A 26,241-nucleotide genomic window follows, 5' to 3' on the forward strand; every position below is an offset into this window, starting at 1 on the left:
CCCGGCTCCCTCCCAGACGCCGACTCTCGGGCTCGCCAGGACCCCTCCGTCCCCACGGAAGAGCCATCCCGCCGGACGGCTGCAGCGTGTGCCCGCCCCCCTGGGGAGCGGAGGCGCCCCCCCCCCGCGCGCGGGAGGAGGCGGACGCCCAGCCCGGCCCGCTCCCCCCCAGGAGCGGCGCCCTCCCGCCGCCCCTCAGAGGCGCCACGGCCAGCCCCGCCTCCCCGGGCCCGGGCCCGGGCCCGGGCCCGCCCCTCCGCCCCGCGGGCCCCCGCCGACGGGGCGGGCGGGGCTGCCGCCCCCCGGGCGGTGGGCTGGGGGCAAGGCCCAGCTGTCGGCGTCGCGGAGCCGCCCCGCCCCGCCCCGCCTGGGCCCGGCCCGGCCCGGCCACCGCCCCGCCTTGCCCTTTGCCCGGCCCCCGCGCTCGGCCAATCGGGCGGCGCCCTGTTGGCTGAGCCCGGCGTCCCGCAGCACGGTCCAAGATGGCGGCGCGCGCGCAGCGGGGTGGCCTGGCGGCGGCCCTGCTCGCCGGTGCCCTGCTCGCCTTCGGCCGTCTGCCGCTCGCCCTCGGGCAGGCGGCGGCGGAAGGCTCGGCAGCAGCCCTGCCGCACCGCCGCTTTGAGTACAAGTACAGCTTCAAGGGGCCGCACCTGGTGCAGGCGGATGGGACGGTGCCGTTCTGGGTGCATACGGGCAGTAAGTGCCGGGCGGGGGGCGGCGGAGCGCGAGCGGGGCCGGCCCGCGCCATGTTCCTGCCGTGCAGGCGGCTGTGGCCGGCCCCGCGGGGGACGCGTAGTCCTCGTTACTTGAGGAAAAGCCGCGGGAAGGAGCCGCCACAGGCCGTGGCCGTGGCCGGGGAGCTGAGGGGCAGCGGCGAAGATGGCCGGGGCCGGCGGGACCGGTCAGCCTCGGTTGGGTTCCGGGGGCTGCCAAGGCATCGCGTGAAAGCGGCGGGAGCGCTTGTGGCCTGCAGCTGCCAAACGGGAGAAGAGCGGCACCCGACCCCCGCGCCTTCTGCCTCCCTCGGCAGGGCCGGAGCGGACCGAGCGCGCCGTTAGGCTCGAGCGCCGTCCGTGCCCCCCGCCCCGCGCGCCCGCCGGGCCCTGTCCCGGGCTTCCGCGTAGCTCCAGAGGCCCGGAGGAGAACTGTGATCGCGGTGGAGCGGCTGCAGAGCCGCCCCGCTTTCTTTGCCGCGCGGCTCGAAGTTGCCTGTGACCTTTCTGGGGCTGGGGTAGCTCCGTTGCCGTGCGGAGCTGGCTCGCGGTGGCGTGGAGCTCCCTGTGGAGTGATGATGTGTCACTGTGGGGCGGTGAAAGTCGGCCTCGCGCCCGGGCCGTGTGCCCGCCACGAGCCCCTGATGCTGCTGTAGGGCTGCAGCTCCCGTGGAATTTCACAGTGTAAAAGCCTGACGTGGAAACTGTGCCTTGGCAAATACGGCTTTATTGAGTGTAGTTTATGCAAGTTACGTATCCTCTGCGGCATGGGTTAAGGACTTGATTGTACTCAAAAAGGCGTCTAGTCTTCTGTAAGTCCCCCCACTTGTAAAATGTATTGATATTTACTGTACGTACGGTTCTACCTCAGTATAGTTTCTCTGCAGTAACTTCTGCTGTGGTTTTTTTTTTCGGACAGACTTTAATTTAGTTTCTTTCGGTGAATTTATGAGTGTTAATTTTTGACTGTTATTTGACATTATGCTACAAGTGACATGAAGGAAACTGTCTATAGATGAGCTTTTTTCCTGCTTTTTTAAGCAGATAAGCACCAAAAAAAATTGTTATTTAATACAAGTGAATGAATCTATCTCTCTAAATGTATGCCTATTATTGTTTTAAACTATTAAAAAAAAATTAGAACATCTGTTTTTAAAAAGCAGACCAGAAATCTGTGATTTGTGAAAAGTCATGTGGGATACAGCAGAAAGCTAAACCTGGGGGTTTTTTAAAGTAATTTAATATGTATCTTAAATAGAACATTGGTCTTGTTGTTAAGTTGTGCATCATGGTCCCAAATGGAAGGTGATTAAGTCTTCTGTAAAGCAGTAGTAATCAAGTTGTTGAAAGTAGAGGTCTGGGGGTTTGGTTTTTTTTCTTCCCCTCTCAAGTGCTGCTTGAGTACTCCACTAAAAAGTTATTTTGAAAACTTTTCTCTAGTTGAGGAGATTAGAAAATTTTGTGAATTTAGAGGATTTGTTAATTGGCTAGTTAAGCACTTGCAATACTCTCTCTTTCATATATTCAGCGTTGGTTCCTTTCCTTTCTAGATGCCATACCAAGTGCAGATCAGATTCGTATAACAACATCTTTGAAAAGCCAAAGAGGATCAGCGTGGACAAAAAACAAATCAATATTTGAATACTGGGAAGTCGAAGTGACCTTTCGAGTTACAGGAAGAGGCCGCATTGGAGCTGATGGATTGGTATTAAGAATTTGATCTAACTGAAAAAACATGGACATGCTTTAAATAGTGAATCTTGACTTACGACCCTTACTTGCTTTCTGTAATAGGCAATCTGGTTTACAGAAGAGCAAGGCTTGGAAGGTCCTGTTTTCGGGGCAGCTGATCAATGGAACGGTGTTGGAATTTTCTTTGATTCCTTTGACAATGATGGAAAGGTTAGTCGGAAGCAAACTCTTCTAGCAAAGATTATAAATTAATTTCCTGCTTGTTTTGTACATATAACTTTGTGGAAAAAATAGGATGTTGTTTTCCTACTCTCCTCCCCCTTCACTTCAAAGGCATAAATTAAAATAGTCAAGTTTCCCTTAGATTTTTTTTTACTACACTTTTTTCACACTTTTTTTTTTAAGCTTGAAAATTGAAGCATAACACATAATGAATCTCCACTGAACATTGGTTCATGTGTTAGGTTTGGAGGGAGAATGCCATGTATGTATGTACAAGCTGAAATTTGGAATGTCCATGCACAATTTGAAATGTTGATATATCTGAAGATGTGTGCTTTGGAAGAGGCATATTGTAGCAAAATATGACACTGTGGAAACACAAATTTCTATGTCTCTCTTCAGAGATGCTCTTTTTCTTGCAACAAATCTGCCTTGAGTAGTTCAGCAGCAAAAATTCTGTAGCAGATGGGGGTGACAGTTGCTGTTTTGAATTTACAGTTTTCCAGTCCAGAATGATCCTGGGAAACTTTAACAATACACAGTAGGTCTGCTTTGCTTCTTTTGCTTTTCCTGCACTACTTCAGCTTGCTTTTAGTTGTTTTAGATAAATTTTTGTGGGTAGACAAGCTTTTTTCCTACAGATGGCTTTTGATATACAGCAAACTTCATCATATATAACAGTTGAAAGACTGAAGGTGACGTTTATGTTTCTGATCTTCAAAGACAGGACAGAATTAGAGCATTGTTCAACTTATTAAGAATTTTAAAATCCTTTTTTTTTTCCTTTTTTTCTGACTTCCGGCATGAATACGGACACTGGTGTAGTTTAGCTGGCTGAAGATGCCATCTATCAAAAGTTGGACAACACTGTTTGCCAGAACTTTGATAGCACTGGGACTCTGATCATGGCAAGTTTAGTCAGTGTGATGTGAAACCCTTTTTTCGAAAGTGATGATGTGTCACTTCTAGTCAAAACAAAAGTCTTCATCATGCCTGTATTGGTCTGACGTGTCTTAAATACTGGAGTTTGTAAGACTTTTTTTAATGACAATCTGTTACTTTCTTCAGTCCCAGTGTGGAGAAATACTTCTTGGTGCTGTTTTAGTGTGTTCACTGGAAGATGTTTGGTGCTGTAACCTAGGTCCTCAGCCTAATTTGCTAGCATCCAGAAGCAGACTTCATCTAGTACTGCCAACTCAAAGCACCCTGGTTATGATGCTGACTTAAAAACTGCAAAGCCTTTTTTTCTCTTCCTTCTAAGGCTGTAGGTTATATGAGAGTTGAGTTTTTATTTCTCTGTAGAAGTAGTGACAAGAGCTTTTTAAGAAGAGAAATGCAATTTCATAGCTCTGAACAACTGAAATTGTAAGAACCACACTAAATGTCACAAGAGTTTACAGCACATCTTTCCTGTGACCTTTGGAGGCAAAAAAATGAAAAAGTATTCCCCACTTTAGATTCTCTGCCATCTTTCAAGTTCTTGTATGTGCTTGCGTCTGGACAATATCCCCAGCAGAAACTGGACCGCCCGTTGACCACTAGCATTGGATACTTTTGTTAGCAGCTGTCTACTATGCTCTAAGGTAGATTAGACTTGGGTTGCATTCATGAGTGCTTTGAAATTGAACTGTTTGTACACGCTTTGTGCAGAATATATGGAAGTATGCTCTGAACTAATTCAACATTACTGTTGTTAAACTGAAATAAACAGTAAGAAGATGACATTAAAGTATTCCAGTGGTACTGAGCAGGTAACACTGATGTTGAAGCAATTAAGCTAACCAAACTCCATTGCTGAGAAGTAGAAACACTGGCGTATTTCTGTGTACCGGTGTACTGTTCTGTGGTTGTCACAATCTGTGTGATGAAGTAAAGAAATAGATAGTTTGGTTGTAGTGGTTTTTTGAAGACAAAGGACCACCCTACCCCACCGCTGTGAATTGAGAAGGACATTATTTCTTGAGTTCTTGAAATCTGAGTCTTGTTTTCTTTTCTTAAGAGCTGGTAATCTCTCTAGTGGGACAGTATATTCCTTTATGTTGTGGTTTAACCCCGGTAGTCAGCTAAGCACCACACAGCTGCTTGCTTGCTTGCTCCCGTCTGGTGGGATGGGGGAGAGAATCAGGAGGGTCAAAGTGAGAAAACTCGTGGGTTGAGATAAAGACAGTTTAATAGGTAAAGCAAAAGCTACGCGCTCAAGCAAAGCAAAACAAGGAATTCATTCACTACTTTCCATCGGCAGGGAGCTGTTCAGCCATCTCCAGGACATCAGGGCTCCATCATGCATAATGATGACTTGGAAAGACAAATGCCATAACTCTGCATGTCCCCCCTTTCTCCTTCCCCCAGCTTTTATTGCTGAGCATGATGCCATATGATCTGGGATATCCTTTGGTCACTTGGGATCAGCTGTCCCGGCTGTGTCCCCTCCCAACTCCTTGTGTACCCCCAGCCTACTCGCTAGTGGGGGACTGTGAGAAGCAGAAAAGACTATGCAAAGAATGTAGTAGGCTCTTGCAAAGCATGCAGCGTGACACAGTGCTACTCAGTCATTTTGCTTATGTAATCCTGAAGTACAGAAAGAATAAAAATATCTGTGGTGTATCTGTAGTGTAATGACTTTAGGTGCTTTATCACAGAAAGGCTATCGGTGATGTTGCTCATGTTTCACTTTGAATTAAACTATTCCCTTTGTTTGCTATTTCTTTTTCTAGAAAAACAATCCTGGAGTGATTGTTGTAGGCAACAATGGAAAACTCCTGTATGACCACCAGAAGTAAGTTTATTTTCAGTGTTAATGATGAATGTTTGCTTTTGAATGATGAAATGTTTCATGAAACTCTTTGAGAAACATAAAGGTTTCTTTCATATGAAACTTTGTTGTTTCCTTTACATTTGAGTTTTTCTATTTGTTAAAACACTGTTTTGGCAGTAACAGCACAGAAATTGGCAACTGGTGGATATTTAAATGGCATATATCCTTTGGGATGGGTGAACTCAGATAAATGGAGGTACAGACTTTTTACCTCCTCGTTGCTTATGGACACCTTCCACACACAGCTAATAACTGACAAAAGTGACTAACTGAAAGCTAATTGCCTGTTATTAAATTAATTGGTTTAATTTTGATTTCTGATTGTTTGTCAACAGCATAACTGACATCTTTTCGGATTCTCTGAGAAGAGAGGTGTCTAGCTTAGTTGGTGCAGTCCGGACTATAGCTTATTTCCATCTCAGTTCACAGGTGCAGGAATATATCTTAGAAGCAAACAGATTTCCCCATTACTGCATTCTGTCTATATTGGGTGCTGTGTAAAGCATCTGGTACTGTTGATCCCAGACTTCAGAACAGCTCAGTGCAGTTGTAAGACAGCTTTTGAAAAACTTGCATATTGAAAAACTACCATGATGTTGCTTAGTGATACATTGATGCTTTTTTGTCTTAGCTGATAAATCATAAGATATAGTTTTATGCAAGTTGTCTTCTTGCATAGTGATGGTTCCACGCAAGCATTGGCATCCTGTCAGAGGGACTTCCGTAACAAGCCCTATCCTGTTCGAGTAAAGATAACATACTATCAAAAAACACTGACTGTAAGTACTCTGAAATAACAGTTACTCGTATTTCTCAGGTTTTTAAGTGTGAGATTGTTGCAACTATTTGAAAACCCAAAGACCCCATATGTTAATTCCAATAGTCTTGAAAATGTGGAGCTTGGTAGCAGAAGTTGGAAGGAGGTGCAGTGTGTTCAAATACTAGACAAGTTCTTTTAGCTACATTAGTGCATCTGTAGTTTCTTGAGCTGACTCGGCAGGTATCGCTGATTTTTCCGATGTTACTTAGAAGTCAGTCGTGCTAAGGTACTCTGTTGCTGTTGACTTGCCTGTAAAGGCGTCCCAAAGCCAGCATCTGTTCCTCAGCTTCCAAGTGGTTGAGCAGCTCCTTAACTTGAACGGTATTTCTCAAGCTGATCTGAGAGCTGCAGAGGGTTTTGTAGCTGACTGTAAGAGGTTCTTGAAATGTGACTAAAAAACCAAAGCTTGCTCTTTGACAGTAGATTTAAATTTGCTACTTGAGGTTTCCCACCTCCAAGAAATAATAGGGCTTTGAAGATTAAAGAAGATAGAAAACCACTGTTATAAGGGAGTCTTTAAGACTTCTTAAATACTATTCAGATGACTGTGAATTCCTTCTAGATAAGGAGAGAAAGATACTAATGTGGTGCTGGGTTGCGACAGCTGTGAAGTGTGTATTTCTTGGCTTCTGATTGCTTCTGAAAAGGTGCTATTCATAGGTATTAGCTATAAAACACACAGCTGTCATTTTGTGGTAAAAGTTTCTCTAAAAGTAAACATGAATGCACCTAAAAGAGGGTGGACCTTGTACTGTGTTGTAATGGTAAAAGCTATCTGTTACTCTTGAATGAAAATTACATTTCAGACTCCAATGCTGCTGTCTTTTTTGAATGCACCTGGTCCCCAATGCCTTATCTAGGAAATCCTCTGGCCCAAATGTTGCTGCTAACCTTAGCAGTTCCGCAAATGCATCTGTGGAGGAAAAGAGAATCTCTCTAAGCTTAGCATCAACCTAAGAACAGTAAGGGATGACTCTTCTAGATCAGACCAAAAATTTGTGTTGCCCAGAACCTTATTGGGATGTATACTTTTGATAGACTGGCCTCTAATGATCCCCGAGTCAGGGATTTCTTGAACCAGAGTTGATATTATTACGCCATGATCAGTTTTAGGATAGAATAGAATAATTCCATTTGGAAGGGACCTACAATAATCATCTGGTCCAACTGTCTGACCACTTCAGGGTGACCAAAAGTTAAAACGTTAAGGGCATTGTCCAAATGCCTTTTAAACACTGACAGGCATGGGTATCGACCACCTCTCTAGGAAGGCTGTTCCAGTGTTTGACCACCCTTTCTGTAAAGAAATGCTTCCTAACGTCCAGTCTGAACCTCCCCTGACGCAACTTTGAACCATTCCCATGCGTCCTGTCCCTGGATGCCAGGGAGAAGAGCTCAGCACCTCCCTCTCCACATCCCCTCCTCAGGAAGCTGCAGAGAGCAATGAGGTTGCCCCTCAGCCTCCTTTTCTCCAAACTAGAGAAACCCAGAGTCCTCAGCCGCTCCTCACAGGACATGCCTTCCTGTCCTGTCACCAGCTTTGTTGCCGTTCTCTGCATTCAAGTACACATTCAAGTACCTTAACATCCTTTTTAAAGTTGTGGGGCCCACAGTACTTGGGGTGAGGCCACACCAACGCTAAACACAGTGGGATAATCAGCTCTCTTGACTGGCTGGTTATACTATGTTTGATGCACCCCAGGATGTGGTTTGCCCTCTCGGCTGCCAGGGCACGCTGCTGACTCGTATCGAGCCTACCGTCAACCAGCACCCCCAGATCCCTTTCTGCAGGGCTTCTCCCCAGCCACTCCTCTCCCAGTTTATCCTTGTGTCCGGCATTACTTCATCCCAGGTGCAGAATCCAACATTTGTTCTTGTTAAATTTCATGCCATTGATGATTGCCCAATGCTCCAGTCTATCTAGATCCCTCTGCAAGGCCTCTTGTCCCTTGAGTCAACAGCACCTCCCAGTTTAGTATCATCAGCAAACTTACTAAGGGTGCATTCAACTCCTGCATCCAGATCATTGATAAAAGTGTTGAACAGCACTGGCCCTAGGATTGAGTCCTGAGGAACACCACTGGTGACTGGTCGCCAGCCAGATGTAGCCTGATTCACTGTGGCCCTTTGAGCCCTGCCGTTCAGCCAGTTCTTTACCCAGTGCACCCTGAACCTGCTTATCTCACAGCTGGACAACTTATCCAGAAGGATACTGTGAGGGACAGTATCCAAAGCCTTACTGAAGTACAGAACAACTACATCCACCACCTTCCCTTCATCCACTAGGTGGATGACCTTATTGTAGGATATCAAATTAGTTAGACAGGACTTTCCCTTTGTGAACCCATGTTGACTATGCCTGATGATTGCATTGCTCTTTAGATGCCTTTCAATAGCACCCAGTATGATCTCCATAATTTTTCCAGGCACTGAGGTTAGACTAACAGGTCCGTAGTTTCCTGGGTCTTCCCTCATGCCCTTCTTGGAAATTGGAATAATGTTGGCTAGCTTCCAGTCAGTGGGGACCTCCCCAGACTCCTGAGACCTTTGGTAGACGATTGAGAGGGGTCCTGCAGTAACATCCGCTAGCTCCTTCAGTACTCTGGGATGAATCCCATCCGGCCCCATGGGCTTAGGAACATTCAGCTGATACAACTGGTCCCTTACAATTTCAGTGTCCACAAATGAGAAGTCACTGCTCCCGCAGCCGTGGTCCTCCAACTCAGATGACCGGGCAGCCCAAGGTCTATCAGTATTGGTACAGACTAAGGCAAAAAAAAAAAGAGTTGGATGCCTCCATCTTTTCTTCATCCCCATTTGTCAGGTGACCATCTTCAACAAGTATTGGTCCAATGTTTTCCTTGGACCTCCTCTTGCTATTAACATACTTAAAAAAGCCTTTCTTGTTGTCTGACACAACACTGGCCAGTTTCAACTCTTGTGGAGCTTTGGCCTTTTATGTCTTCTCCCTGCATATGCAAACCACGGCTCTGTAATCTTCCTGCAAAGCCTGACCTTGCTTCCAGAGGTCACACAATTTCTTTTTCCTTTTGACTTCCAAGAGGAGTTCCCTGTTCAGCCAAGCTGGTCGTCTGCCCTGCTTGCTTGACTTTTGACACAATGAGATTGCCTGCTCCTGTGGAAGGTTCTTGGGGCAGGGGGGGAAAGGGGGTTCTTAAAAACTCACTGACACTCATGGACCCCTAAACCCTCAAAAGCAGTTTCTCAGGGAACACTGGTAACTAGCTCCCTGAGTAGCTTAAAGTTTGCTCTCTTGAAATCCAGGGTAGCAACTCTGCTGACCTTTTTTCTCATTACACCGAATTTCAAAGTCTACCATTTTGTGATCACTGTGGCCAAAACAGCCACCTGCCAGCACACCTCCCACAAGTCCTCCTCTATTCACAAACAAGTCTAGGAGGGAATCTTTCCTTGTTGGCTCACTGAGTACTTGTGGTGAGAAGTTACCGTCTTCAGGAATTTCCCAGACTTGCTTGTCACAGCGGTATGGTATTCCCACTTGATGTCTGGGAAGCTGAAATCTCCTATAAAGACAAGGACTACTGATCCAGAGATTTCTCCTCATTAGCTATAGAATAACTCATCGGTGCTATCATCCTGATTGGGTGATCAGTAGCAGATGCCCACAGTGACATCTGCTTTGTTTTCCATCCCTCTGGTCCTCACTCAGAGGCTCTCAACCTCATCATCTCTAACTGTAAGGGCTGTACAGTCAAACCTCTCCATTACATACAGTGCAGCACCTCCACCTTGCCTGCTCTGCCTATCCGTCTTGAACATCCTATAGCCCTCCATCCCAGCACTTCAGCTGTGGGACTCATTTCACCAAGTCTCGCTAATACCAATGATATCGTAGCTCTGGGAACGGACCAACGCTCCCAGTTTGTCCTGTTTGTTTCTTATACTGCAGGTGTTGATGTACAAGCATTTCAGATGTGCTCCTAAACCCTCAGTGCTCCCCGGAACTGTGTAAATGCTCCCACTGGCACCCTCAGGCAGTGCCATGCCATCCCTTGGCTTACCTTCATCTCTCCCTTCCCCCATGTGTTCCCTTCCATGGACTAATTTGTCTTGCTGTTTCTTATGACTGAAATGAATACATCTTTATATGTGTCTGAATTCTATGCGGTATGTCCTCTTAGGTGATGAATGGAAAATGTTGAATTTTGAATCAGGCCTTTTTTTCCTTTTTAAAATAGAGAGTTTACACATTTTCTTTGTAAAAAGTGTCTTGCGGAAAAGTAGTTGGTTTCGGTTTCTAGTATCAGCTGCTGAATTACCAATAAGTTGTATTTGTGACAATTACTGTAAATTGACAAAGCAATTAACACAAATACATTTATGTGGTAAAAATTGTAAGTGTTTATCCTTTTAGGTATTAATTAACAATGGCTTCACTCCAGATAAAGACGACTATGAATTTTGTGCAAAAGTGGAAGATATGGTGTTGCCATCACAAGGATATTTTGGAATATCTGCAGCAACAGGGGGACTTGCAGGTAGCAAATGTTAAAAATTGTGACAAATGGTGTGGAGACTGGCAGGGCTTGCAAGAGAGGTTGTGTGGTTTGTTTTTTTTTTACTGCTAGTGTTGCTCCATTATACCAATTTTTGACCATGATGATGTGATTAATCCTTTCCCATTCCTAAATTACTGATCCTCTCCCATTCCTAAATTACTGATATGCTCAGGCCTTTTCCTGGCTAGAGCAGAAGGACTTTCAATTTGTCCTGACAAAGACATTGTGCAGTCTCATTCCCCAGTGCATAAACTCTTAGAAGGACTCTGGGAGAATGCTGTTGCCTGAAGGTCCTTTGCAAGTGCAAGGTTGAGTTGGGAAGTACCAGGATTTGTAATGTGTACCAGTAGCAATTAACAGTGGGGTTTTTTTTGTTTGTCTGTTGAATACAGATGATCATGATGTCCTGTCTTTTCTGACCTTCCAGTTGACTGAGCCTGGGAAGCAAGTAGTAAGCATCTTTATGCATAATTAATAAAATATGTTATTGTATATGTTTTATGTATAGCACCAGATTATGGCATTTCCTCTGAAGTCATACTTGGCATCCCTGTTTCAGGATTTTGGCACGTAGCTGTGCTGTCACCTGTTTTAGAAAGATGAGACTAATGCTGTAATGTTTCAGTAATATTTTAATTAATGTTTTCAAGACCAGAATTCTTGAAGCAACACTGAATCAACAAAAATCCTGATGTTAAATGAAAACGTGCAGAGAAAACAAACTAAAAAGTACACTTTGTTTGGAAAGTGGACAAATAATCTGTTCTTGCTTTCAACTTCCCATACCTCTAGAACACTTCTGTACTGCTAAACAGCATCTATCCTTGTAAAACTTGATTTCTTTTTAGTCGCAGAAAGTATGCATGTATCAGGAAAAAGCTGTGGGTCTCCATAGGAATGTCTGGTTTCTCACTTCAACTTAATATATTAATGTGCTCCACTAATTGTGTTATGCCTTCAAATCTGAAATCTGAACAGCCTTGCTGGAGAATAAGTTATATAGGAGTGGTGGTGAACACGAAAAAAATCTCTCTCCCCTCCCCCCTTTGATAATGTTTTAAAGCCAACACCAGATGCAGAAATTCCTCAAAAAGATAAAGAGAAGTATCAAGAAGAGTTTGAACACTTTCAACAAGAATTGGATAAAAAGAAAGAAGAATTTCAAAAGGAACATCCTGATGTGCAAGGACAGCCAGGCAAGTTATTTGAGCGATTTTTCAGTTGTCAAGGAAAATGTTTGCTTTCTGGGATATTCAGAGCTAGGGCCTGATACTCTGACTGACCTTACTAAGCTCCTACTGATGTTACTTACTTTATTTAAGAATCTTTCATCTTTTGTTTGTGAAGTGTTTTCTGAAATGTAAAGTCCCTTTTGTCATGCCTGGCTTGAGAACAAAACAAAGGAATGGAAACATGATGAGAATCTGTATGGAACAGTAGAAGGGAGAGAAGGTCATGCATCCCTCTGTAAAGTGATGATTAAGGAAGCATGGCCTTTCTGATTATTTGAAAATATATTTGAAAGATCATCTTTTTGGTCTGTTTCTGCACATTCATAACAAACGGGGGTTTTTCCGTCTTGTTTTATGGATGGTTATTAAAGATGGGCTAATGGTTGTGCTGGAACACATGCTTACTTGGAAGAGCTTTTTAATGCTTGCCTAATATTGGGCATGTGTTGAGTTACGTCAGTTTCAGCACCACAGCATTAGCTGGCACTCGGCGTTGGTATTTGGGTTGGTTAATAACCAGATTTCCAGCTTGATGTTGTTAAAAACTGTGGCCTTTATTTTTACGTTTTAAGCTATTGATAAGAAATTTAAGTTTGCCTGGATAAGGCAGAGTTGACCTTTCCACTATTGATACCACACATCTGCAGCTCTCAGCAAGCATTGGTTTAAAGATATTTCAGACTGAACAGCATTTTTCCACTGATTTCAAATTATATTTAATTTAGGAAAACGATAATAATGACTCTTGCCCACTTTTTTGAGTGTTTAGCCAAAGTGCTTTGACTTTGATTGTTCTGCTGTGGAACATGGTGGGGGTTTTGTTTGTTTGCTTGGGTTGGTATTTTTAAAAAATTAAAAAAAAAAAAATTTGAGCTGGGCAAAAAAAGCTGCTTATTTGAAAATATAATGGAAGCCAGTCTATTTCTTACTTTTGTGGATTGAATTAGCTGTATTTGAACGCGCACACATCAGGAATGTGCTTTAGGCATCTAGACCTGAAATTTCAGGTTGTCATCTTTTTTTGCACAGCGATAAGTTATGACTGTTCTAAAAGTCCTACACCATTTTAACTTCATCTGTGTTTTTGAAATATTGTCCAGCCTTCCATTAATAAGAAATAATAATCTTTTTGCCACAGAGTCTTTTGGACTTTCTTCTTTCTGATGTTGTTGAAGCTGTGGAGGAACTCACTCAAAATGTGCAGTCACTTCTCTATTTCAAGCTACTTTTAAAATCTTACTTTTTCTAAAAAGTAGCTGTTACTTAATACCTGCAAATCTCTTCTGAAGGGTAGTTGGTAATACAATGCTAGCTTATGCAAAGATAGCTGCCTCCTAATAATAACAGCATCCTGTGCAACATAAAATGGAAATATTACCCAAGTATTGAAATAGGAACTCTAAGATGGAGTCTGGGTTTGAACGTGTGGTTAACTCTGTGCAGTTGTTCTGATCCCATTTGGGTATACTTTGCCATGGCAATGATGATAAATAAACACCAAATACATCGAATTATGGGGAAAAAAGTATATCCATGTGGAAACTTTAAGGGTGCAAGAAAAATGATACAATGCAACTTAGGAGGAATGCATGTATCTAAGAACTACCTGTGCTTTATTCTTATCAGCGGATGATCTTTTTGAAACTGTAAGTGATCGTGAACTGAGGCAAATCTTTGAGGGGCAGAATCGAATTCATCTTGAAATCAAACAGCTTAACAGGCAATTGGACATGATTCTGGATGAGCAGAGGAGGTATGTCTCTGCAGTCACAGATGAGATTGCTAGAAGAGGAGCTGGTTTTCCAGGTCAACAAGGACAGGTAAATAAAAACCAAAAAAACAAACAAAAAAACCCCCCATAAAACACCCCACTGTGATTGATAGCTCAGCCTAATTTCAGCAGCATGATCGATTGGCTTTTTCCAAGATATGTTGATCTTTTTCTCCTTCTTCCCTCTGCTCCCCTCCCCCCTGCACCAGGTTTCCCAGCAAGAGATTGAGACTGTTGTGAAAACTCAAGAAGAGGTCATTAGACAAGTAAATGAAATAAGGTAAATGCTTTCTAAATATTAAGGCTGTGTTTTGAATTTTGTATTATTTTCCACCTTTTAAATCCTACTTATTTCAGTAGGAGAATATTGATAAACTTGAAATTTCTCTGTGTCAGTTCCTTAGTGACGACTCTCTGCATACATTTAATTTCTATGATGAAGTAAGTTCACGTCCCTAGGGTGGCTAAGCCCCCTGATTCACCTCTTTTTTTTTTTTTTTTTATCATGAGATTCCACTTCAACAGGTAAATCCAGTCCCCCTAAAAGCAATCGATTTCTGCTAATGTGATAACCTGCTACCTCATGGAAATTTGTTGCTCTGTTTTGGAGTATTATAACAACATGAGCATAAATGCCTTCAATTTATAGCTAGTGAACCTAAAAAAAAAAAAAGGTGTATTGGAGGATCTTGTCCATGTACTCAGTCTACTCCTGATATAATGATTATATGAGTGTATTATTAGATAATATTATGAATAAGATCCATAATATTATATTTAATAGTATTATATGAGATATAGTTGAGGTTTTGTTTAGTGTAAACAACCTATAAAGGCATGTAAGGAATTCTGAGAAGTAGTTGTGAGAATTCTGAGAAGTGTACAAATGAAAACGTCTGTGCATGTAATAAGAGTTGTTGAGATTTATTGCTTCTTATTCTAATTATTATTTGTGTGGTTTTTTCTAAAGTAGTTAATGTCTTTCTCCAATATAGACGTATATTTTGTCTTTGTTTTTTTTTCCCTAATTTTGCTATGACTCCCTAAAGCTCATATATTGATCATTGCTCCATGGTGGTCTGTTAGTGTTACTGATTCATATATCACAAAAAGTATTTACAGTTTTATGTCAGGTGTCTCAGAATTCCAGTGTGTATAAGCCTTGGAGAGGCCTCATTTTGTTTTGTTTTTTTTCTTTTTTTCATTTCCATTGTAGATTAACCTTTTTTATCAGTAGGAGTAGGGCTAGGCCTTGAGAGAGCATTGCTTCTTGATGGAAGTTGAAACAAGGGCCAGATCTGGAAAATACTTAATGTCCTTTCTTGGCCTGAACTGTGGAAAAATAAGGGGACAAAAAGTGCGGTTTCCACAGTCCTGTACCTGTGCAGGGGTAATTCCATCCGTCAGTACAGCCAGAGGACTGATCAGCTGGAAAGCAGCTTTGCAGAAAAAAACTTGGGAATCCTGATGGCCAAGAAGTTGGATATTGGGCCGCAATACACCCTTATGGAAAGACCACCAGCAGCATCCCAGTCTGTTGTGCAGAGCGTTGCCAGTGGGTCGAGGGAGATGATTATCCCTCTCTCTTCAGCACTGGTGACACCACATCTGGAGTCCTATGTCCAGTCTTGGGCACCTCAGTACGAGAGAGACATGGACATACTGGAGAGAGTCAAGTGAAGGATCATACAAATGATTAAAGGGTTGGAGCATTTGTTGTACAAGGACAGGCTGAGGGAGCTAGGGTTGTATAGCCTGGAGAAAAGGCTTGGGGGTATCTTATCTATGGGTATAAACACCTGATTTTGGAGGTGGTGAGGGTGATAGAGCCAGACTCTTCTCACTGGTACCCAGTGACAGAATGAAGGGCAACGGGCACAAACTGAAATACAGGAAATTCTGTGTAGATAAGAAAAGAAACTTGTGAGGGTGGTTGAACACTGGAATAGGTTGGTTGCCCAGGAAGGTTTTGCAGTCTCCATCCTTGGAGATACTGGAAACCCAACTGTGACTAAAAATTCCTTGGTTTGTTAGGTGCTAAGACATATTGTCATACAGCACTTAAGGGGAGGAAAAAAAAGAAAGGGGGGGAAAAAAAAGCACTCTAATATTAAATTACTGTCACTCACATTGCATAGTGAAGACAGAAATGCGTTGGGATTTTTCATGTGCCAGTGTATCGTGTAGACCATTTTAGTAATCTTGGCCCCATTTCTTGTAGGTTAGAGAAGAACGGGCAAATGTTTTTAAACTCTGCTGTGATAAAGTGCCTGTTTTTTCTTTACACATGGGCTGCGTGCTCTTACTTAAAAAATACTTTTGTTATTCCAGGGGTGTGAATATTTTATGGACTAATTTTACTTACTGTGTGAAAACCAGGCCTATCAACTGATATATCAATGTCTTTTGTAGCAAAAGATAATCACATTAATCACTTGGACAGTTACAGACCTGGTTTTTTGCCTGGATGAATTCAGTTGTGTGGCAGTCTTGGGTAATTTATTGGAATCTAACTGTACTACATTAAGACTCCTGGGGGTGGGCTTTGTTTGGTTCGTTGGTTGGTTTATTTTTTTGTCAGAGGACTTTCTGCCAGTTAACTTTCTCAGGAAACTTCTGTATCTGCAGGGACACTTGCAAGTTCCCAAGTGATTAATAATTTTGCTTTTTAAGATGCAGTTTTTTAAATCAATTGAGAGCTACGGTGTACCTTTTCAAACTATGTTACCAAATGAAGTAACAACCTTATCTGGAAGGTGCTATACTGCTAAAATGGATTTGAGAAAATTCCTGTGTTTGATAGGGACGTCTGTGTACTGCTTCTAAGACATTTTACAGTTGCTGTCTTTAGCAGGAATGTATTTAAGTTGGTTTAACCCTTTATAGTAGTTAAAACATTCCTTTCCTTGGGCTTAAAAAAAGGAGAAAACCAAATCCTACAACTTGGTGTTGTAGTATATAAGCAGTTGTGGTTTTTTTTCCTGTATTAGTTCAAGGGCAGCTCTTCCAGTTTATCTAAGTAGGTCAGTTTTTTGTAGAATGAAGATTAGAGTGCTTCCATTTTTTGCACTTGTTCTTCCACGAAAGCTTTTATGTTAATATTCTTGACAAATCTTTATACCTTGCAAGCAAATTAGATTTTCTTGTTAACATTGGCAGTCTGCCCTTTTAGTGACTACTTATTAGGTATGAGTTTGCGTAACATCATCTTAATATTTTTCTTAGATTAAAGAAATGCTTTATTTATAGATAGAAATGAACAGCCCGCTGTTGCATTGCTGGTCATCCCGGAGGAAAAGGACTTACTAAGTAATTTTCTTGTCAAGATTTGTGGATTTCTTAATCATCTGATTACAGAAGAATCTTGCATGTTCATACAGTAGAAACTATCAGCATGGTATTGTTCATGCAAAAGTAAATGTAAATTAAATTTGATACAGACCATGTCTATTTAGGGAAGTTATTTTGCTTTTTAACAAACAGTGGATCAGTCTGGGGGAAGGTTGGTGTGCAGATTTCTGTTAATTACATGAGGATGGTGGTATTAGGGAGAGGAACAAAATGAGTGTCACACTTGTGTTCTAGCACTGAAAATAGTGGGGCAAGATAAACAATGTGATGGATATGGATAGACAGAATTCCTGCTAGCATTTATTAGGCAGTGGTCATGATGGTGGTTGTATGGGTTATTTAAGAAAAAAATCTTCCCGTGAAAAACTTACTTCTGAAATAGGTGGTTATAACACTAATTCAAAGTACAGGTAAATATTAATCAATTTACTTTAAATCATCTATACAATGACAATACAAAAATATAAAATAATTTCTTGATAACGTATATGCTAATTTAAGTTAGGACAGATGAGGGGGGTTTTGCATTCATTTTGTATGTGTAAGTTCCAAATCAGAAATGTAGAATGAGAGAATGTGAGAGTTGCTTTGATTAGTTTTGTTCGCAGTGGCTTACAGAAGTAAACAGCTGGGTTCTGGTAACTCCTTTTGATAACTTTGCAATGTTAAAAACGAGCTTATTGAGGTAAATGTTGAGAGTTTTGCAGAACTCCATGGCTAACTCCATCTGGCCTAGAGTGCAGTACGTTATCTGGAGTAACTGGAAATGCAGCTGTGGAAAGCGACTGATCTTCTAACGTGCTGGAAGTGGGAATGAGCTTTTACAAAGATGACGGGAAAGGGTGAATCCTTGGATCTTTTTGTTACTGAAAGTGAAAAGAATTTTTTTTCTGTTATGTGGAAAGTATGCAGAATACTGGTAGTCTAGTATGTTAAGTTGATTTCTGTGTTAAAAGTGATATTTTTAAGAAAAAATGGTAGTCTTCAGTTTGAACAAAAGTATATTGCTAATCCAGCATTTAGTAGGGCCTGTAATTACTAAATGCCTCTTTGTTAAAGTGGTGTATCTGCAAGTTGATATAATTGTGTAGATTAATTGAGAGTGTGGCTTTGACTTAGCATGTAGCTGCTTCAAGGAGTTTAAACATGCTGCATAGTTCTTACAATGGAGTGAAAGCTGCTGCAACACTAATACACCATATCTATGCTTGCAATTTTTACTTCTGAAGCGTTGTCATAGTGCCTTTGAATAGGTATGTACCTTACTAGTTTTCTCTTTTCTCCTGTTGTGTTTTTTTATTTTTAGTTCTGTGTTTTTTGAATTTTAATGGCATGAAGAGCAGCTGATGCAAAGCTAAAAGATGGGCAACATCTTTATGAAGATTATTTGTAAACATTTAAGTTTTGATGCTTAGTTTGCCGTTTTCACAATGAATATGAGCCATTTAAAAATCCATAATATAATTTTGTATCACACTTACAAGTACGAATATATGTTGTTGTTGCCAGTTTACTTAATGAATAGTATTCAATCCAGGGTTTTGTTGTTTTGTTTTTTTTTCTTATGTGAAAGTTACAATTGAAACTGTTCAAGGTCAGGTTGGATGGCTCTGAGCAACCTGGTCTAGTGGAAGGTATCCCTGCCCATGGCAGAGGGGTTGGCCCAGATGATCTTTAAAGGTCACTTCCAACCCAAACCATTCTGTGACACTATGATAAATTGCTGACCACTGTACAAAGAGTTCGGACTTTACCTTGAAGGCATCGAAGTAAGCTCTCATCTGAACAAAATGTAAAATTTTAAGTAAATTAAAAAGAAATCCAAAGACATGCATTTTGATTGTTTATTCTGTTAATAATGAAGAGATTAACATTCACATGATAAATATTTTAGCTGTAGAGTAATCCTCTTTGCAACTGAAAAGAGACATCACAGTAGGGGAAAATTATATAAACATATTGATTAGAGATTAAGTATTTTTCTCTCATTGACTAGTTTACCTCAAACAGAATTAGTTATGGAACCTCAACTTTTTACAGATTTAATTTGATTTGTTGTAGAAGCAAAATGAATTCACATGAAGACAATATTAAGTATTATGACAATACATATGGGAAATGAGTTTCTCGTATAAATGATAATCATGAAACATGGATGTATCTAAATCTTTTCTTATCCCTAAAGCCTCTTCTTTATTTTTATTTCTTACATGACTGCTTTTATTTATTTATTTTTCAAACAGCTTTTGGTTTTCTTCAAAGATTGCATTAAACTCTGCTTATCCTAAAGCCTCAGCAAGAGCTTCAGATAAAACACTTGTTTTAGACTTCATCAGTCAGGCAAAGCAGATGTCTAGCAACAGAATATTTGCCAGATCTTGTTTTCAGTGTGACTTTAGGAGATGGTGCACTGTACAAATTGAAAATGTCTGCAGAATTAAATATTTAAAAAAAAAATCATAGTTTGATTAAGGAATTATTTCTTGATAGGTATTCTTGGAAGCTAGAAAAAATGTTTTCTGCCTTTTGGGGCAACTATGTATTGCAAATTAATTTTAATGGTCTAAAAGGTGTCCAGAATAACTGCTGTTTGTAGAAAAGCTTTTCTGTGCTGAAAGATGTTTTGTTGTTTGTCCTGTTTCAGAAATTCCATGGCTGATACTCTGAAGTTGATCAGTGGAGCTCAACATCCTGGCTCTGCTGCAGGAGTCTATGAAACAACTCAGCACTTCAATGACATCAAAGAACACCTTCATGTAGTAAAGAGGGACATTGAGCATTTAGTACAACGAAATATGGTAATTTATGTGCTGGTAGTGTAAAGCATGACTGTAATACTTCTTTATTTGGCTGTTAGTGAAAAGCTAGGATGAGCCAGCGTGCAATTTATGGAGCAATTAATCCTTCATTAAGCTGCTTCGCTAAAACTGCACTGCCTTGACCTAACTGCATGATCTGTGTCTTGACGAGAAGTTTTGCACAAAGAGCATGATTTTTAGTCTAATTTCCTGTGGAAACAAGGTCAAGCAATTAGGTTTTCTGGGTGCTTTTTTTGTGTTTGTCCCCCTACTTAACAGCTGTATACAGAGGAGATTTTCTATTGCTTCTGCACAGAAGGGAGAGCTTTAATCAAGGAAGCTCGGGCAGGCTCCGCGTAAGGTCTCTGAGTGTGAAAGATGACTGCATTCACATTCAGGAGCACCTTAGTCTAGCCTAGGTAGCAATTAAGCTGAATTAGCTTATGATCTCATGGAAGGTTCTTTATTTCTGGGTTAGTTTACTGCAGATTTATTCTTTCCCCTATAACCCTCAAATTAACATCAGTCAGTTTATCTGAGAAACATAAAGGTGAAAGGGGAAAGTGAGACGGGGAGTAAGACTTATGATTTTTCAGAATAGTGTCATTCTGCTGTTTTCTGCTTGTGTTCCAATTTTTAGATCATGTTGCAAAGACCTTGTTTTGTTTCTTACATAGAACAGTCTTTTGATGGCATGTCTTGTTTGCTCTTTTCTCAAATACTGTTTTTTCTTGGTTTTTAGCCATCTAGCGAGAAATCGAAGTGTCCAGACTTGCCACCATTTCCATCATGCTTATCTACAATGCACTTCTTCATATTTGTAGCAGTGCAAACAGTGTTATTCATTGGTTATATCATGTATAGGTAAGTATGTCTTTCTTTAAAAGCAACAGGGCAAATTATTTTAGAATTTCTGACTGGAAATGCAATTGCAATGGTATGATTATGTTAATCTTCTTTAAAGCAAGCAACCTTTCAGATTGGAAGAGACCTTGGGAGGTCTATAGTTCAACCTTCTGCTCAAAGCAGGGTCAACACTGAATTCAGACCAGGTCGCTTAGTATTTAGACTGGTCAGTTCTTAAAAAACCTCCAAGAACGAGAGATTTACCACTGTTAAGGACCCCAGTGGAAATGTTCAGTTATCATAATGAAGTTGGTTTTTTTCTCCCCCCGCCCCCATGGTATATCTAGTGGGAACCTGCCCTGTTTCAGTTTGACTGTTGTGTGTCTCTCTTATAATGTGCATCTCTGTAAAGAAACTGTCCCTGTCTCCTCAATAACATCTTGTGGGTATTAGAAAGCTGCTGTTAGACCCCTTGAAGCCTTCTTTTGTCCAGGATGAACAAGCCCAGTTCCCTCCCTCTCTTCTCTTGAGGCATGTGCTTCAGCTCTTGACCTCCATCCTTGTGGTCTTCTGCTGGACTTCACTGCAGTTTATTAATATCTGTTAATCAGTGAAGATTAATATCTGTTAAAATCTGATGTGATTTTTTTTCTGCTATGTGTACCTACAAGCTGCTTATCCCATCTTACAAATTCCTCAGTGAACTTTTTTTATGATACATATCCCTTCATCCCTCTTCTACATATGATATTGATAGTGTATGGACTTCCCCCCCCTCCCCAAGTAATTGCGGTTTTATCTGTTCTCTTCATCTTCCTTGTAATGTCATAATGTTCAAATTAAATTTGTGTCGATGGAAAGGAAAGCCTGTTGAGAGTAAGGACTGACTTGCTTGGTAGTCTTCCCTCCTGCTTCTCTCGCACGCTAATCAGGATAAGGAGTAGGGACCAAAATAGCTGCATTGCCTTTCAAAGAGAAAATGCTGTGTGCTACCCCTATGGAAGGATAACTAGTATAAATCTAAGACCAATGCTGCTGATAGCACTAACTTTTACTGCGTGTCTGCTTCTCTGCAAAGTGGAGAGTGCATTTCTTATGTATGTCATGTTGTGCCATCAACTGGAAAGACAGCTTCCAAGACAAATGAGGAGCTGGTCCCCTCCAGGACTTTTTGATGCCCTTGTAATTCTAGCATATGTGTGTGGTTGATCCACGGTATCTGTATCCACTGAGAAAATAAATATGTTCTGTGCCAGAGGGAAAAGGAAATCCCATTTCAAGTAAATTCTTTCACTGCTTAATTGCATGTGTTTCCTTTTCTGTGATGATCTTTAGGCCAATCAGATACTGAGAAGCTTTAGAAAATTTTAGTTAAAGTGTTTTAAAAATCAGTTCATATGCTCTTTCACAGTTTCTGGCTTCTCTCCAGAAGGTTTTGTTTCCTTCTGTGTCTGATGCAAAATTGGAACTATAGTGATGCTACCAGTGCCTTTGTAAATAGAAAAAATTATATCCTATTTTTGTGATATGACTTATATTTGATTTCCCTAAGTCTCTATGGACAAGGAATGGGATCTTTTAGTCTCCAAATAAATGAAATATTTATTTATTTAAACCAGTTAGCTAGTTTTATACTATAAGTACTTAATGAATTCTCTTCTGCTTTTTTCTTTCAGGAGTCAACAAGAAGCAGCAGCCAAAAAGTTCTTTTGATGACCTGTTCCTTTTGTGTGTACATAACAGCAGTATGTATGCACAGAAAATTATACACTTCTGTAAATGAGGGAAATTTTAGTGTTTGATATACTTCAATATTGTAAATTATTGAATTTTGTTAAACAAAATGAGTTCTCATTTAAACTGTTGATGCTAAAGTTAAAAACAGACTGGGGAGCAGCAGAGCAAATGCTAGATAGGGGAAAAGTGTGGACCCTATCTAAGTCTATGTTTTCGGCTAACTTTCTCATCAATACTGCAAGGCAAATGCCGTGTTCCTCCTCTTTTGTTAAGATTCCAGAGGAGGGAATTGAAACCCCCAGGTTTGGTGGTTGTTCATAATGAGAATTTCAGATGGATGATTTGTGCAGAAAGCTTGCCACTAAGTGTCCTGACATAACAGTTTAAAAAAACAAAAGCAAACAAAACCCAAACGACTGCTCTCCTCTATTTTTTTTGGGGGGGGGGGTGGGGGGGTGTGTGTAAAAAATCTGTTATAAACATTTAATTTCTTTACCACTTGGATTCACCAGTTTAAGAATTATTTAGTTAATTCTAACTCTTCATGAAATATAGGTTTAAGCACTTTTTAATATGTGGACACAAGGACAGGCCTTTAACAGTCTGACTGTTGATACCTAATATAGAAAACAAACTATTTGGAACAAGCAAACAAAGGCTTATCTCCTTATTTTGGGTTTTGGTTTTAGGCAGTGGGAGAAAACATGATAAAAGTAGTTTCTTCAAGTTTCAAGCCTGTCTGTAATTTTCTTTGGAGACTGTGGAACTTTTTCAGCAAAGATATCATTGCTTTATACCTCTTTAAATCTGATTTTATAAGGATGTATTTAGTGTATGAATATGTCTTTACTTTTATAAAGCTGTCTTGTGTCTTTCATGTATCAAATACAGGTGCTTTGATTTAAATCTTGACATGGCAAGTATTCTAAACCACAGATACTGAGTGTTAACCCATTTCTTCACAAGCTGTTGCTTCAGACATGTTTGTTAATCCAGCAGCTATTGTAGAACCAGTTTTGTGTCAATTCCTGCTTTAATATCAAAAGCATAAGACTGAACATGTGTTTTTGATTCTGCTTATCAGGTGAACATTTGCTTCAGGAAAAAAACAAAGCAGATAGCCCAAATTAGGAATGTGAAGTGAACTCATTTTGCCTTGTTTACATATCTGTGGTAACTTTGTCCTTGAGTTCTTTGTGTGTAGATTTAGAATAGGGGGTTTTGTTGTTTTGGTTTTTTAAAAAATTCTATAAAATGCATCAGGATATTTCACTTTTAACTATTAATCTGTTTGTCTGAATCTGCAAAAATTATCTAGCATACTGCTACTGCATTCCTATAATCTACTCCCTTGGAGTGCAACACAGGCTGCCAAATTCACTGTAATGAAGAACTTCAGTATTGTGCCTGTCAGTTTGGAGAAATGACAGGCAATGATCAATCTATGCAATATATTTTGTTACTTAAAATACAGTGTCCAGAAAGTGGATGTCTGTGCTACACCAATAAACCAATACTACCTACACACCTATTTACATAGCTACAGTACGTAGTATACTGTAAGTGGTATAGCTTTATAGATTCATTTCTAAATTTGAGAAGATTTTGCTGTACTAATTGGAGAAACTACTGCCTCAAGCTAATCTTGCTGGATAAATAGGGTAAGTCAATGAAAAACACTTTTCAGATAAGTGAGAGTAACACAGGAATTTATCCATTCAGTTCTTTCAACACCAGCAAATATTTACAGGTGCCTTGAGTCTAAGCTATTACAACCCTGACTCTTCTAACTAAACTTAATATATTTTCTTAAATTGTTCTGAAAATGTACAGTGTTGTTCCTTTCAATTGCAAGCCTTCCTGCATCAGCGCAACACCTAAACAGAACTCGTCTCTCACAGCAGGCTTTGCAAGACCCTTTATACAGAAAGGCTGGCAATTGTATTTTGATAAGTAGGTGCATATATCTGGCATAATGAGGAACACCTCTAATGTATCAGTTGGAGGAAGCCTGTATTTTTGTTACTGTGAATTTATCCAACCATAACTTTGTCTTAAAGCTGGAGCAGCCCATACTTTTGTGTCTTTTGTTAGAAAGAAGAGAAGGCTGGGGATGGTGTCTAGGTGAAAACTTGAACCTACGCTTGTATCTTCAGTATGAGGCTCAGCTTGTGTGTTTATGCTGCTAATAGATCTGACATACCTCCCATTTGCAACTAGGAAACTTTTGCATTAGGGAGCAGAAGGTCTAAAGCGTAACATCCAAAAAGTGTAACTTTGCTTCATGCTTCATTTCACAGTCATCTCTCCTTGGAACTTCCATAATTGCCTCGTCACTCACTGGATCAAAGGAAAGCTCCCAGTTGCCCAGCTCAAATTTTGTCCTGTCTGTTCTTGGAAGTGATAGCAACAAATTTGGACTTTAAGAATATTTGTCAGTCAATGTAGCCTCCTGTTATGGCTGGCTACTAGAAGTTTCTTTCAACACTGATAGCGTGTTTGATTCTTACCAAGTAAGATTTCAGGACTAGGAGGAGAAGACACCGTGGAATCCAGTTTGACAATATGGGGGAGAACAAGTCTAACAATTGTATTTGGAGTGTGGGTGATAAGTAGCAAATATTTGGCAGTGATAAGAGAATCTCATTGTACTGGTCAGGGTATATTAAATACACGGTCACACCTGAATCTTTCAAAAGTAAAATTCACAAGATGGTTTGTAAATTACCTAACTTCCTGTTTGAAGAAAATTTGACATTTATCAATGCATCAATGACTGTAACACTGAAGACTGTCTACTGGGGTTCTTTTAAATTCATATGACATTTTCATATGTTTGTTTCTGACTAATGTAACTTGACACTTGGAGTTCAGAGATAACCTTATTTGAATAAAGATGCATATTTTTAGTAAGCTTTTTTCTTTTAATTTGGTACATGTCAATGAAATCCAAGCAAGTGTATTTGAAGCATTCTTTACCCTCTGTTGTTCAGAGAGTTTGAACACTTTGAGATATGGGTTCAGTCCTACCTGATACTGGAGAGTTAGCGGCATTCAGAGGCTGAGGCTCCGCCTGCATTGAAGAGACAGATGACTGCCATCGGTTAGAAAGATATGCTGAATCCAGCCTCAGTTCATTCGGCGTGAAGGGATTATATCCTCTGTTGCAGTCTAATGCAAGAGTGACTCTAACCTAAAAGAAAGAGATTCGCTCAAAAGCTTGTGTTAAGGGTATCAAGACTTGCCTTGCGTATCAGACGCTTAGGGTCAAATGTAAAGTAGTATGTCAACCTCTAAGTCTCTTAGCAGCAAATCGAGTTGCTTGCTGGCTGCTTTGAGTATACAAAGTCTCTCATTTTTCTGTGCTGAAGATTGCCTGTATCTCTGAAGTTCTTTCTCCAGATTCCCCAAACAGCCATAACCTGGGTGCTCCGCTCCTGTTTGGAGTACAACGTGCCTACCCAAAACAAGTCAGCCTGTGTCTCCTTGGGTTTTTTGTTTTGGTTTTTTTATACTGTTCTGTCCAGTAAACTGTTTGTCTGTGGTAACCTCCCACAGGAAGAGTAAGAATTCCCTCACTGACCATCATTTTCCCCCAGCCAGGAGCAGTTTCTCTAAAAGATGGAGGAGAGAAATCTTCTATTAAATCTATTCAAGCTGAGAAAGCCCTAAAATATTTCTCTCTTTCTCTGCAAGTGATCTA

At 40.7% G+C, this 26,241-nt stretch overlaps 1 protein-coding gene across 1 annotated transcript; it reads left to right on the forward strand.

Moving 5' to 3' along the window:
* The first annotated feature begins 442 nt into the window (after positions 1 to 442).
* LMAN1 (lectin, mannose binding 1) lies at positions 443 to 25,451 on the forward strand. The gene is made up of 14 exons (XM_072859367.1): positions 443 to 696; positions 2,264 to 2,418; positions 2,508 to 2,615; positions 5,342 to 5,403; positions 6,122 to 6,221; positions 10,659 to 10,782; positions 11,196 to 11,254; positions 11,867 to 11,999; positions 13,662 to 13,855; positions 14,016 to 14,086; positions 19,802 to 19,955; positions 20,698 to 20,819; positions 22,478 to 22,546; positions 24,839 to 25,451. The coding sequence occupies exons 1-13, from the start codon at positions 483 to 485 to the stop codon at positions 22,512 to 22,514; spliced, it is 1,533 nt and encodes a 510-aa protein (XP_072715468.1). The 5' UTR covers positions 443 to 482; the 3' UTR covers positions 22,515 to 22,546; positions 24,839 to 25,451.
* The last annotated feature ends 790 nt before the right edge of the window (positions 25,452 to 26,241 follow it).

This window comes from Ciconia boyciana, chromosome 4, assembly GCF_034638445.1.
Source record: "Ciconia boyciana chromosome 4, ASM3463844v1, whole genome shotgun sequence".
Taxonomy (NCBI): Eukaryota; Metazoa; Chordata; class Aves; order Ciconiiformes; family Ciconiidae; genus Ciconia; species Ciconia boyciana.